This window comes from Hyla sarda, chromosome 9 (genome assembly GCF_029499605.1).
Source record: "Hyla sarda isolate aHylSar1 chromosome 9, aHylSar1.hap1, whole genome shotgun sequence".
Lineage (NCBI taxonomy): Eukaryota > Metazoa > Chordata > Amphibia > Anura > Hylidae > Hyla > Hyla sarda.
In genome coordinates, this window is record NC_079197.1 from 93,015,135 (window position 1) to 93,030,641 (window position 15,507).

At 42.0% G+C, this 15,507-nt stretch overlaps 1 protein-coding gene across 3 annotated transcripts in view; it reads right to left on the minus strand.

The window, feature by feature from the left end:
- Nucleotides 1-15,507, minus strand: part of TENM1 (teneurin transmembrane protein 1) — an 876,412-nt gene that overhangs the window by 227,059 nt on the left and 633,846 nt on the right. For all 3 annotated transcript variants that reach the window (XM_056539239.1, XM_056539238.1, XM_056539237.1), the window contains one exon: nt 10,960-11,103. In XM_056539239.1, coding sequence (XP_056395214.1) covers nt 10,960-11,103 — 144 coding nt within the window. The remainder of the gene's footprint in view (nt 1-10,959; nt 11,104-15,507) is intronic.

The following is a 15,507-nucleotide window of genomic DNA, read 5'->3' on the forward strand; positions in this document are numbered from 1 at the left end:
CTATCTCAACCTCCTATCCCGTCCTTCTATCCTGTCCTCCTATCCCGTCCTCCTATCTCGACCTCCTATCCCGTTCTCCTATCCCGTCTTCCTAACTCGACCTCCTGACCTGACCATCCCATACTCCTATCTTGACCTCCTATCTCAACCTCCCATCCTGTCCTCATATCCCGACCCGTAATATGTGCACCAGGTATTGAAATATCTCCAGCCGTACAGAAGTTATGTGAGAACATACATTTCCCATTGATTTGCACTGGACTTTAAACAAAAACCCTGACCCTCACAAATGGGGGTAGTTAAGGGTTAAATTAACTATATTTCAACTGGACATATAAGTAACATGTGACCAAGTATTATCAAAATATCTCCAGCCGTTTGGAAGTTATGCAGTAACATAGATTTTCCATAGACTTGTATAGGACTTTAAACATAAACCCCGCCCCTGGAGAAATGGGGTGAGAAAGGGTTAAATCACCTATCCTATGTTTGTTGTTGGCATATAAGTAACATGTGTGCCAAGTTTCAAATTAATATCTTTAGCCGTTTGGAAGTTTTTGTGGAACATACATACACACACACACGTTGGGTTTTATATATATATACTAGCTGAGTACCCGGCGTTGCCCGGTTTTTCCTTCCTAATCCATTTTGGGGAGGAAAATAAACAAAGGAGGAAGCTTTTGACTTCATATGCAGTCCTCATATATTGTTGTCATATCCCAATCCCACATCCCGACCTCCTATCCCGTCCTTCAATCTCGACCTCCTATACCGTCCTCCTATCCCGACCTCCTATCCCGACCTCCTATCTGTCCTCCTTTCCCGTCCTCATATCTCGACCTCCTATCTCGACCTCCTATCCCATCCTCCTATCTCGACCTCCTATCCAGACCTCCTATCCCATCCTCCTTTCCTGTCCTCCTATCCCGACCTCCTTTTCCGTCCTCATATCTCGACCTCCTATCCCATCCTCCTATCTCAACCTCCTATCCAGACCTCCTATCCTGACCTCCTATCCCGTCCTCCTTTTCTGTCCTCCTATCCCGACCTCCTTTCCCGTCCTCATATCTCGACCTCCTATCCCGTCCTCCTATCTCAACCTCCTATCCCAACCTCCTATCCAGACCTCCTATCTTGTCCTCATATCCCATCCTCCTATCTTGTCCTTCTATCCCGACCTCCTATCCCGACCTCATATCTCGTCCTCATATCCCGTCCTCCTATCCCGACCTCCCATTCCGTCCTCATATCCCGACCCATAATATGCGTACCAGGTATTGAAATAGCTCCAGCTGTATGGAAATTATATGGGAACATACATTTCCCATTGATTTGCATGGGACTTTAAAAAAAAAACCCTGACCCTCACAAATGGGGGTAATTAAGGGTTAAATTAACTATCCTATATTTTAAGTGGACATATAAGTAACATGTGACCAAGTAAATATCTCCAGCAGTTTGGAAGTTATGCAGTAACATATATTTCCCATTGACTTGCATGGGACTTTAAACATAAGCCCCACCCCTGGCAAATGGGGGTGAGTAAGGGTTAAATTACCTATCCTATGTTTGTTGTTGACATATAAGTAACATGTTAATATCTTTAGCCGTTTGAAAGTTTTTGTGGAACATACATACATACATACATACATACACACACACACACACACATTGAGTTTTATATATATATACTAGCTGAGTACCCGGTGTTGCCCGGTTTTTCCTTCCTCATCCTTGTTGGGGAGGAAAATAAACAAAGGAGGAAGCTTTTGACTTCATATCCCGTCCTCATATATTGTTGTCATATCCCAACCCCATATATTGTCCTTATATCCCAACCTCATATCCCGTCCTCATATTCCGACCTCCTGTCCCGTCCTCCTATCTCAACCTCCTATCCCATCCTCCTATCCCGACCTCCTATCCCGACCTCCTATCCCGACCTCCTATCCCGACCTCCTATCCAGTCCTCCTATCCCGTCCTCCTATCCCGACCTCCTATCCTGACCTCCTATTCCGGTCCTCCTATCCCGGTCCTCCTATCCCGGTCCTCCTATCCCGTCCTCCTATCCAGGTCCTCCTATCCCGATCCTCCTATCCCGACCTCCTATCCTGGTCCTCCTATCCAGTCCTCCTATCCCGTACTCCTATCCAGGTCCTCCTATCCCGTCCTCCTATCCCGGTCCTCCTATCCCGACCTCCTATTCTGGCCTCCTATCCCGTCCTGTAATATGTGTACCAGGTATTAAAATATCTCCCGATGTACAGATGTTATGTGAGAACATACATTTCCCATTTATTTGCATGGGACTTTAACCCCTTAACGACGTAGGACGTATATTTACGTCCTGCGCCGGCTCCCACGATATGAAGCGGGGTCGCGCTGCGACCCCACATCACATCGCGTCGGTCCCGGCGCTCATCAACGGCCGGGACCCACGGCTAATACCACACATCGCCGATTGCGGCAATGTGTGGTATTAACCCTTTAGAAGCGGCGGTCAACCGCCACTTCTAAAGTGAAAGTAAAAGTATCCCGGCTAGTCATTCGGGCTCTTCGGGACCGCCGCGGTGAAATCGCGCCGTCCCGAACAGCTTACAGGACACCGAGAGGGCCCTTACCTGCCTCCTCGGTGTCTGATCAACGAATGACTGCTACGTACCTGAGATCCAGGCAGGAGCAATCAAGCGCCGATAACACTGATCACAGGCGTGTTAATACACGCCAGTGATCTGTGTAAGAGATCAGTGTGTGCAGTGTTATAGCTCCCTATGGGACCTATAATAAAGGTGTTAATAAAGTGTTAATAAAAGTCATTTAACCCCTTCCCTAATAAAAGTTTGAATCACCCCCCTTTTCCCATAAAAAAAATAAAACAGTGTAAATAAAAATAAAAATAAACATATGTGGTATCGCCGTGCGCGTAAATGTCCTAACAATAAAAATATATCATTAATTAAACCACACGGTCAATGGCGTACGCGCAAAAAATTCCAAAGTCCCAAAAAGCGTATTTTGGTCACTTTTTATACCATTAAAAAATTAATTGAAAGTGATCAAAAAGTCCGATCAAAACAAAATCATACCGATAAAAACTTCAGATCACGGCACAAAAACTGAGCCCTCATACCGCCCTGTACGTAGAAAAATAAAAAAGTTATAGGGGTCAGAAGATGACATTTTTAAACGTATACATTTTCCTGCATGTAGTTATGATTTTTTCCAGAAGTACGACAAAATCAAACCTATATAAGTAGGGTATAATTTTAACCGTATGGACCTACAGAATAATGATAAGGTGTCATCTTTACCGAAATATGCACTGCGTAGAAACGGAAGCCCCCAAAATAACAAAATGGCGTTTTTTCTTCGATTTTGTCTCATAAAGATTTTTTTTCCCGTTTCGCTGTGAATTTTTGGCTAAAATGACTAATGGCACTGCAAAGTAGAATTGGTGACGCAAAAAATAAACCATAATATGGATTTTTAGGTAGAAAATTGAAAGGGTTATGATTTTTAAAAGGTAAGGAGGAAAAAACTAAAGTGCAAAAACGGAAAAACTCAGAGTCCTTAAGGGGTTAAACAAAACCCCCAACACTCACAAATGGTGGTATTTAAGGGTTAAATTAACTATCCTATGTTTGTTGTTGACATATAAGTAACATGTGTGCCAAGTTTCATGTTAATATCTTTAGTCGTTTGGAAGTTTTTGTGGAACATACATACATACACACACACGTTGAGTTTTATATTTATAGATCAGTATGGTAGTATTATCTCGTCACTATTTGGTGGTAATGATGGTCTATGGTCTGATGCAACTATTTGTCCCTTATATGGTGGTGTTATTGGTCTCTGTATAGTGTTTTTTATTTTACAACAGTATGATGGTATTAGTCACTGCAGTAGTAATATGTTGTCCTGGTGTGGAGTTATTATTTTATGTAAAAATCCTGTGTACGCCCCTAGAGAGCAGCAATACATACACTATCTGCATCACCATTCAAAGCCGTGGGGGATGCACAATATTCTGCATTGCCCTGGTGCTTCCAACCCACACTATGTAAGTGATGGTGGGGACGGGGGGGATGGTTCGGGGGCTTCATCCACCAAAATGCACCTTCGCTTGTGCAGGCAAAAATCCTGGCACTGGCCCTGCCGTCAGTGATAGCGTGCGACGTGGCCAGCAGAGGGGAGCGTTCGGGCGATGCGCCTACTGCCCACCATCTCTCTGTCTGTGCCTGCAATACCGTTTGTCTGACTGCATGCTGCATGTGCTGCTGAATGTTGCATGAGGCGCTCTTCTTTTTGCTACCACCTGCCAGTGCCACCATATAGGCATTTAAACAGCAAAAAGTGGGAAACTTAGGATCTCCACCGAACAGCTACCTACCTACCTCCCCCACCTGTCTACCCCCCATCTGCTTACCACCACACATATCTAACCAACCCACCTACCTACCTCCCCCGCCTACCTACCTCTCCATCTGCCTACCCCCCCACAAACCTAACCAACTAACCCACTTACCTACCTAACCACCACCCCACCCACCTTCCTACTCCTCCGGGTTAAAAAAAAATGTATCTGGGCTTGCCTCAGGCGCAAAAGGAAATAGCTACAGTTCTGGTCTATTCACACGTACAATATCCTGCACATATTTGATGTGCAGGATTTGAAGCTGCTGATATTACACTGATATCAGCGACTAAATGACTGATCACAACATCAAATCTGCAGCTTCAAATCTGTACAGTGTAATAGACCCTTGGGCTAGTTCCTTTTTATGGTATTTAAACTCCTGTAAAGGGGTTTTCCAACCATAGACATTTAATCTAGACATTATTCTAGTGTTATCCTTCACTTATCATAATAGCACCAATGAATCAAATGGTTCTTGACTGTAATGCCATGGCACCTGCATCAGTTTTGTTTGTAGGAAGCTCTTTGAACTTTATTGCATTTTTATATAAACATTTAATAATATGAAAATTAATGTGTGGCAGCGAAGTTATAATGTTCCAGTTGTAATCTGAAGCCCCAGCAGAATCTGTCTATGGATGAATAAACAAATGTACAGAGCTGTAATGTAATTCTCTTCTCAGATGTCTTAAGAATATTTCCGATTTAACATTTTCACGGTTTTAATCTGCAGATGAAGTTTTATAACTTTGCATATACTTTTTCACAGTAACATTAAAGTGCAATGTTTATGAGAAAAAATATGCAATTAAGGGATTGTAGCACTATAATACATTTGTAATTTAACCACTTATGGACCCAGGGCGTACAGGTACGCCCCGACGCCCTGGTACTTAAGGGCCCAGGGAGTACCTGGACGTCTGTGGGAATTTCGGTCCCCATCGCACGCTGGGTGGGGACCGGACTGGGATGACTGCTGATATCTATCAGCAGGCACCCCGTGCAAACCCCTGGTCATTTCAGACCGGCGATCTGCGGCAATTCCGGGTCATATGGGTCTCCGATGACCCGGTGACCTGGAAAAAAAGGTGGTCTAGGCTGTCCAAGACACGCACGATCCCTCTGAAGGGATAGGAGTGATAGGTGCCAAAGCTCCTATCCCTGCTATTGGTCGGTCAGAAGTGACCGACCAATAGCAGAGCGGGGGCAGGGGGGTTAAAGTTTGGTTCCCCCGTTCTGCCCACCCATGGTTATCTGGGTAGAACGGGTGAACTGTCCTGTGACCAGAGCAGCGGTGGAGATCCACTTACCAGCGGTGATCGGCGGCGATCCTCTCCCCGGTGCGGCGATCCTGCGACTACGGTCAGTGAGTTTTTACCTAGCAACATCTGGAGGGCTATAGTTTGGAGATCACTGTGGCAAACTGCTGTGTGGGCAGTAGTTGTAGTTTTGCAAGATCTAGAGGGCCACAGTTTAGATACCACTGCACAGTGGTCTCTGCAAATACAGTGAAGGAGTTTAAACATGCATGGGATAAGCATAAGGCTATCCTTCATATAAGATAGGGCCCGGGACTATTGATAGGATTCAGATTACTGGGCAGACTAGATGGGCCAAATGGTTCTTATCTGCCGACACATTCTATGTTTCTATGTTTCTCTAAACTGTAGCCCTCCAGATGTTGCAAAACTACAACTCCCAGCATGCCCAAACAGCTGTTTGCTGTTAAGACATGCTGGAATTTGTTGTTTTGCAACAGCTGGAGGGCTACAGTTTGGAGATCACTGTGCAGTGGTATCTAAACTGTGACCCTCTAGATCTTGCAAAACTACAAATCCCAGCATGCCCACACAGCAGTTTGCTGTCTGGGCATGCTGGGATTTGTAGTTTTGCAACATCTGGAGGGCCACAGTTTGGAGATCACTGTGCAGTGGTCTCTAAACTGTGGCACTCGAAATCTTGCAAAACTACAACTCCCAGCATGCACTAACAGCAAATGTCTGTCTCACCATGCTGGGAGTAGTAGTAGCGTACCTCCAGCTGTTGTATAATTACATCTCCCAGCATGCCCTTCGGCGATCAGAACATGCTGGGAGTTGTAGTTTTGCCACAGCTGGAGGCAAACTGGTTGGAAAATATTGAGTTAGATAACAGAATCTAACTGAAGGCTTTGAAACCAGTGTACCTCCAGCTGTAGCAAAAGTACAACTCTCAGCATGCATGGTATGTCAGTGCATGCTGGGAGTTGTATTTTTGAAACAGCTGGAGGTTTGCCCCCCCCCCCCCATGTGAATGTACAGGGTACATTCACATGGGCGAGTTTACAGTGAGTTTCCTCCTTCAAGTTTGAGCTGTGGTAAATTTTCTGCCGCAGCGCAAACTCCTAGCCGGAAACTCCCTGTAAACCCCTGCCTGTGTGAATGTAACCTAAAAACACTACACTAACACATAATAAAGGGTAAAACATTACATATACACCCCCTTACACTGCCCCCCCCCCCCCAATAAAAATGAAAAACATATTTACGGCGGTTTTTCCAAAACGGAGCCTCCAGCTGGTGCAAAACAACAACTCCCAGCAATTCTGGACAGCCAATGACTGTCTAGGCATGCTGGGAGCTTAGCAACAGCTGTAAGCACCCTGTTTGGGAATCAGTGGTGTAGAATACCCCTATGTCCACTCCTATGCAATCCCTAATTTAGTCCTCAAATGCACATGGTGCTCTCTCACCCTGTCGTATTTCAAGGAAAAAGTTTATAGCCACATATGGGGTATTTCCGTACTTGGGAGCAATTGTGTTACAAATTTTTAGGGGCTTTTTCTCCTTTTACCCCTTATGAAAAGGAAAAGTTGGGGTCTACACCAGCCTGTTAGTGTAAAAAAAAAAAAATTATAATAAAATCTTACACTAACATGCTGGTGTTTCCCCATACTTTTTATTTTCACAAGAGGTAAAAGGGAAAAAAAGGACTCCCAAAATTTGTAACACAATTTCTTCTGAGTATGGAAATACCCCATATGTGGGCGTAAAATGCTCTGCGGACGCACAACAAAGCTCAGGAGTGAGAGCGCTCTATGTACATTTGAGGCCTAAATAGGTGATTTTCACAGGGGTGGTTGATTTTACAGTGGTTCTGACATAAACGCAAAAAAATAAATACCCACATGGGACCCCATTTTGGAAACTACACCCCTCAAAGAACATAACAAGGGGTATAGTGACCCTTAACACCACACAGGTGTTTGAAGAATTTTCGTTAAAGTTGGATGGGAAAATGAAAAAAAAAATTTTTTTTACAAAAATGCTGGTGTTATCCTAAATTTTTCATTTTCATAAGGGAAAATAGGGGGAAAAAAGCCCCCCCAAATTTGTAACCCCACTTCTTCTGAGTAAGAACATACCCCATATGTGGATGTAAAGTGCTCTGCTGGTGAACTACAATGCTCAGAAGAGAGGGAGTGCCATTGGGCTTTTGGAGAGAAAATTTGTCAGGAATTGAAGGCCACGTGTGTTTACAAAGCCCCCATAATGCCAGAACAATGGACCCCCCACATGTGACCCCATTTTGTAAACTACACCCCTCACGTAATGTAATGAGGGATACAGTGAGAATTTACATCCCACCATTTACATCCCACAGGTGATTTTTGGAACAGTGGTCCGTGAAAATGAAAGTTGTAATTTTTCATTTGTACAGCCCACTGTTCCAAAGATCAGCCAAACGCCAGTGGGTTGTAAATGCTCACTGCACCCTTTGTTAAATTCTGTGAGGGGTGTAGTTTCCAAAATGGGGTCACATGTGGGGGGGGGGTCCACAGTTCTGGCACCACGGGAAGCTTTGTAAATGCACAAGGCCCTCGACTTCTATTCCAACCAAATTCTCTCTCCAAAAGTTCAATGGTGCTCCTTCTCTTCTGAGCATTGTAGTGTGCAGAGGACTTTACATCTACGTATGGGGTATTCATTTACACATCCAACTTTAATGAAAAGTCGTCAAACACCTGTTGGGTGTTAAGGCTGACTGGACCCCTTGTTACATTCCTTGAGGGGTGTAGTTACCAAAATAGTATGCCATGTGTGTTTTTTTGCTGTTCTGGCACCATAGGGGCTTTCTAAATGTGACATGCCCCCCAAAAACCATTTCAGCAAAATTTGCTTTCCAAAAGCCAAATGTGACTTCTTCTCTTCTGAGCATTGTAGTGCGCCTGCAGTGCACTTGACATCCACACATAGGGTATTTCCATACTCAGAAGAGATGGGGTTACATTTTGGGGGATATTACATTACAAAAGGATATGGGATAAGATGCCTGATCGCGGGGGTCCTGCCACTGGGACCCCACGATCTCTGTGCAGCACTCGGTGTTCGTTTAGAACACTGGGTGTGGACGGCAGGTGTCATGACATTATGGCCACGCACCTCGTGACGTGACACCATGCCCCCTCAGTGAAAGTCTATAGGAGGGGGCGTGGAAGCGGTCAGGCCCCCTCCCATAGACTTGCATTGGGGAGGGGGCATGGCATGATGTCAAAATGTTCTGAATCCTTGGGCACCCCTTTAATACAAGGCAGGATGGATGCATGCTTTCATGTTAAATATGCCAAATTCTGACCCTACCATCTGAGTGTTGCAGTTGGAATCAAGATTCACCAGACCAGGTATGTCCAGTTCTCCATTGTCAAATTTTGGTGAGCTTTGAAAACTGTAGCGTCAGTTCTTAGCTAACAGGATTGTACCCGATGAGGTCTTCTGCTGCTGTAGTGCATCTGCTTCAACATTTTGTGCATTCAGAGATGGTATTCTCTGTACCTTGGTTGTAACAAGTGATTATTTCAGATACTGATGTGTTTCTGGTATATATATATATATATATATATATATATATATATATATATATATATATATATAAATAACAGAGGGATTACTGCAGGACACAGAGTAAATGTGCATCAAAGCGTGGGTTTATTCACAGGTGTTCATAACAAACAGCAATGTTTTTGCAGACTCATCCAGTTTCTTTCATGCGCTATCTCACTCTAGATCACATGCTGGATTACTACGTTAAATTAGGGGTAATTACAAAATGTTGGGTGAATAACCTGATTACTTGATACAATAGGACAATGTGATTTTAAAAGGAATCAGTCAATGACCTATTGTTTAAATCAACCATGTGTGTATGTTAACCATGTGTTTAAAGAATTTTTGATGATGTTGTTTGTTCTTTTTATATATTTTGATATCTATATTTTAGAATAATCCTGTTGCAGTTTTCATTCTGGCCACTAGGTGTAAAACTCAACTGAGACTTTGTGTTTTGTACAGATCATGTCCCAGTCATGTCTTTCTCCACAGGAGCACAGTGAATAGTGACACTACTATATAGACAACACTGGATCTACCACCATTTACAGAATTTACATTTACAGATCAGCATCCCCCTCCTTGTAAAATGACCTCTGAAAAGTTCACAGAGAATGCTCAGAAACATCATGTCCTGTCCATTGTTGTCTATGGTACATGGTTCATGCTGTAAAGCATATCACTAAATGCAAGATGTCAGCCCCCATAACAATGCACAACAATTACTATCAGAAAATGGAAACATATTAGAAATAAAGGAACATGTTTCAGTAGCTGTCTTTAATAAGGAAAACAAATTCTAGGCAACAAAATCCCTCTTAAATAAGACATTTGGCCTCCCTTGACCTGTCTGTTATAGTATTTACTTGCATTTCCAATGAAATAACAATTATTTAACATCTTTTCTCCTAATTCTGCATTTGTAGGATACAAAATATACATCAGCTTTAGATTAAGGGTTTGATAATACTCTCTCTACTAAGACCATACACCTGATTACCGATGACTATGATATAGCCATTTTTTAGTCTCAGCACTAGGAATCCTTGTGATTTTTTTTTTGCAACAAGTGTATACCACCATAGTGTTCTTCCAGTTCAATAGGGTCATGGAAGTTCCCTGTGTTAAAGGGGTATTCCAGCTTTAGATATAGATGTCTGATCGCGGGGAGCCTGCCGATGTGACCCCCTACAATCTCCCTGCAGCACCTTCATTATATGTTTGGAAATGCGTCTCCAGGCTCGGAAACCGGAAGTTTTCGGGATTTGAGACGTGACATAACGCTATGCCCCCCCTCGTGACCTCACGTCACACCCCGTCCATTCAGATCTTTAAAAGGGCCGTTATGCCCCCTCCCATAGACAATAAAGGGAGGGGGCGTGACGTTACAAGGGGGATGTGGTGTTATGTCACGTCTCCAGTCCAGAAAACTTCCGGTTTCTGAGCCTGGAGACGCAGCTCCGCACATAATGCGGGTGCTGCAGGGAGATTGCGGGGGGTCCCTGCGGCGGGCCCCCGCGATCAGACATCCTATCCCCTATAATACCGGAATACCCCTTTAAGTCTATAATAGAAGCCTTAAGATGGTAAAATTCCATTCTCTATGAATTCATGTTTAACCATAGATAGATGTACTCATGAAGGGTATGTGTAGTGTAATATATTCTTACCATTATGAGGATTTAGTATATGATGTTTGTTAAAGGTCCATCCTCCAAGATTTGAAGAATCCATTTCGAAGCCTTGCAGGGTGACTGTTCTCCGTTCCCATAATACGAGGTCCGGGCAGGACTCATATTCATATCCAACTGACACTGCCACACAGAAAAATAAAAGGTGGAGATTCATTTTTTGCCATTTATACATTTCATTACTTTTCAAAATTTCAGATAAGTAGATCAGTCAAATCTCAGATCAGATGTCTCCAATGACAGCTGTATAATTTAAGTATAAATCACAGAAGTTTGTACGTCTTTATGAAGAATTTCTGAATCTTAATTTTTTTTTAGCTGGCTGACATGTTATCTTCAAATGAAAAAGCAGGCAAAGTAAATTGCCTCTATTACTGTTTGCCTAAAGCACCGAAAAAGTCATATTTCAGGTCAGGAAACGCTGAAAGCACAAAATAACTTATGGATAGATTAATCCATGCCTGTGCTGTGCAAGCTTACAGTCCAATTTGGTGATCAAGAACTCTTTAGCAAAGAGACAGTCCAGTAGTTATTCAATGAACATGCTCCTTGTCAGGAAAGAATGAATGCATTTTGTTACTGGAAGAAGTCTCTTGCAGTATATATATATATATATATATATATATATATTTATTTTATATATATTTTTTTTTTGTAGAGAGTTCATTTTTTGCACCATGATCTGAAATTTTTATCGATACCATTTTTGTTTTGATCAGACTTTTTGATCGCTTTTTATTCATTTTTTACAGTATAAAACGTACCAAAAATACGCTATTTTGGACTTTTGAATTTTTTTGCGCATACACCATTGACTGTACGGCTTAATTAACTATATTTTTATGGTTCGGACATTTACGCAAGCGGCGATTCCACATATGTTTGTTTTTATTTTTATTTACACCCTTTTTTTTAAATGGGAAAAGGGGGTGATTCAGATTTTTATTAGGGAAGGGGTTAAATCACATTTATTAACTTTTTTAAAAACGTTTTTTATGCAGTGTTATAGCCCCCTCTAGTGGCTATAAAACTGCATGCACTGATCTCTTACACTGTTCAATGCATTGCCATAGGAATGCATTGATCAGTGAATTTCAGGCTAGGAGCAATCAAAAGTGGATTGGACAGCCGGGAGCAAGGTGAGACACCTCCCGCTGTCCTTTCAGCTGTTCGGGATGCCGTGATTTCACCGAGGCAATCCCGAACAGCTCTGCTGAGCTTACTGGCAGTGTATTCTCCTGTTTTAGATGCCAAGATCAACTTTGATCGTGGTGTCTAAAGGGTTAATAGTGGACATCAGCCCGATTGGGGATGTCGGTATTAGCCACGGGTCCCGGTTGCTGATAGCAACCGGGACCCCGCAGATACGAAGCGAGTTCAGCTTCTGAGCGCTCTTCACAGATCGGGAGCCGGCCAGAGGACGTAAATATACATCCATGGTCGTTAAGGGGTTAAAGGGGTACTCCACTGGGGTAAAAAATGTTTATCATCTGGAGCAAGAAAGTTAAAGTTAATTATTATTATTATTATTTTTTAAATCTTATTTCTTCCAGTACTTATCAGCTGCTGTTATGATCCACAAGAAGTTCTTTTCTTTTTTAATTTCCTTTCTGCCTGACCACAGTGCCCTCGGCTGACACCTCTGTCCATTTTAGGAACTGTCCAGAGCAGGAGAGGTTTGCTATGGGGATTTGCTCCTACTCTGGACAGTTCCTAGTGCGCTCACTACTTTACATTACATAGCATACACCAATCTTCCCAAAGTGGGAGGATACGAAGGTTTTTGTCTTTAAAATGCAACGTCATTTTTCTTCAGGCAAAGGGAGTTCCCTTTTGTCTTTTGAGGAGGTTCTAAAAGTGCTCCACAAGGGGCAGAACTTGGTGAAAACTGGTGATGGCTTTAGTAAAAGGGGCAAGCTTAAGTGTCCAAAAACAAGACATTTTTGCATATCTTCCACTATATTCTAATACAAATGAACCAGATATAAGAAATATTGACATGAGTTTGCAAGCTGTAAATGTACCATTCCTGCACATGAGCAACTGTTCTATATCAGGGTCTTGTCCCGTCAAGGCTGCATTCAATGTATGAAAGCACAAAAATTAGATGAATTGTCCTTTTTCAGTTTATTTGTTCATATAAAGAACAAAGTAGCAATGCCAAGAATGTTAGCAATACGCTAGTGATGGGCAATGCATGCCATTTAGTTTTATGCTAATGATCATTTCAATGTTCTTTACGAGTTTATTTTTGTCCTGCTGGTCTGCTGTTCATGAGGTTCGATGAAGCCAAAGTAGATTTCAAAGCACATTAGGGTGCACTTATTTCATTGCAAACTATAGGAGTTTCCCATTTTACACAGAAAGGATGACATCACGTCTCCTCAGTTGTAGGCTTTAATAGTACAATAAGCCATTTATTTATGTATAATTAAAGGCAATTTCTAAACACATTGGCATAATTTGTGCTTTATCCTAGCTAGAAATATTGGGAAAGTAACTAGGAATATAGATGTACTGAGGATGAGCTACTGGGAGTGAACAGGTTAACTTTAATCATCTCAAAAATGCATCCTTTTTCCATTCCTACAAAAAATATTTCTGAACTTTAAATGTAGTTAGACCTAGAAAAGCTATTTAAGCTTCTAACATTGAAATGAGCCATAAACATATTGTAAGAATGCTCAGGAGGTGGCAAAAAACAGAGTCTCGAAATGAAATCAGACTGTTCTCCAGGAAAGGCAGCCCGATTAAATTAACTTGAAAAAAATAAGCATTGATTCTTTTCATGGCTTATTTCCAAATCCTCTATTAATAACTTGACTAGCGTTCATTTTCTGATTTCATAAGGCACCAATTCATTTTGTGGTGTATAAGAATAACGATTAAGCATTCATCTGGATGGGACAGGCGCCTTTTGTGCTTCCCTAACCGAACACAGTGTCCAGGATCTTGATGATCAAACATTTGGTTGTGCGAGTCACTTATGCCATGGAAATTATTTTTATTTTGTTGTCATTGAACATTCTTTTCCTGTGCTTTATTGTAATAGGAAGAGTGCTCCAAATTTTATAAACAGATAATTATTGACAAAACTACAAATAATGTTGATCTACATTGCCAGCCTTCTGTTATTTATGTATATAACGTACCTGGGCTAATGGCTAGAAAGGACCAAATGGAAAGTCATCTAGACAACTCAAGACTGACAGCAGAGCTAAGGACATGTCATTGGTAGAAGCACTGTAAGGTACAGTATTAGAAATGGGAAGCCAGCGGCACGTTGACCTTCAGATATCTAAGTGTTTTAATGTGATCCCCCAATATACATTTTGTATTTATAACGCAAGATATTACTATTTTGAGCTGTTTTTTCTGCTAGTTTACTTTTCATACCACTTTTTGGGCTGTTTTTTTTATAGACCATTTTTAGCTTTTTACAGCTCAAACGGAGGCAGAGAAAAACAGTGTGTAAACATACAGTAGACTTACATTGAAAACTGTAACTATAGAAATGTAGTCAACCAGTCATGTAGGAATTTGTTATCATGTCTTGTCTTAAATGAGTACTGTGAGATTTTTAAAAAATGTATATGTGAAAAAATAACCTTCATAAACTTCATAAGGAAATTTTATTTCCTTTTTGTAGAAATCATGGTTTCTAAAAAAAAAACACTCAAGAACACAATCTTGTCTGACTGCAACATCATCTTTGTCTAAGCCGAAGCACAGACTTGGACAAAGTCCAGTAAGTAAGGGTGGGATTAACACTTCTCTGTGCTCACTCCTGTTCTATCAGACGTCAGCATGAAAACAGAGAGGAAGGTGTTAAAGAGCAGCCTGCAGTGATTGGATGAAAAGACCCAGCACTGCAAACTGTGGATGAAAAAGCAAGTGATAAAGATTAGGTATCTGTGATAGAAATATAGACACATAACAATTATATGTACAGGACCAGGATTAGGTACTGAGTAACATATAACATATCACTTTTTTGAGGGGGATATGCCAGGCTCTTCTTAAATCAAAGGCCTTGGGTCCTATGACAGAGCTCTGAACAAACAGTAGGGAAAAAACACACCAACAGTATACAAATGAATGTTTGAGAGGGCTAATTCTATCTTTTCTGCCACCTGAGGCAAAAATTGAATCCCCCCCCCCATTATAAATAATTGAAAATCATTGAAAAATGAAGGTTTGTCTTCAGTGTATAACAGAACCAGCAAAGTGTACTGAATACCTCTATATAGTATTCATACAGTTAACAAAAAATTGCAAGCCTTGGGGTCAATGGGGCCAACAGTACAAAATGAAAGCAATAAGGGGAATGGTCTATAGCAGAAGATGTCAGTCAATATGATTCATGGCTATTCCATGGGACATGCTGTTAGGATTCGGCAGGCTGGATGTGGATCCTCTGTGTCAGCGAGGGATTGGCGTGGACCGTGTCGGTGGACCGGTTCTAGGTTGCTACTGGTATGCACCAGAGCCCGCCGCAAAGCGGGATGGTCTTGCTGCGGCGGTAGC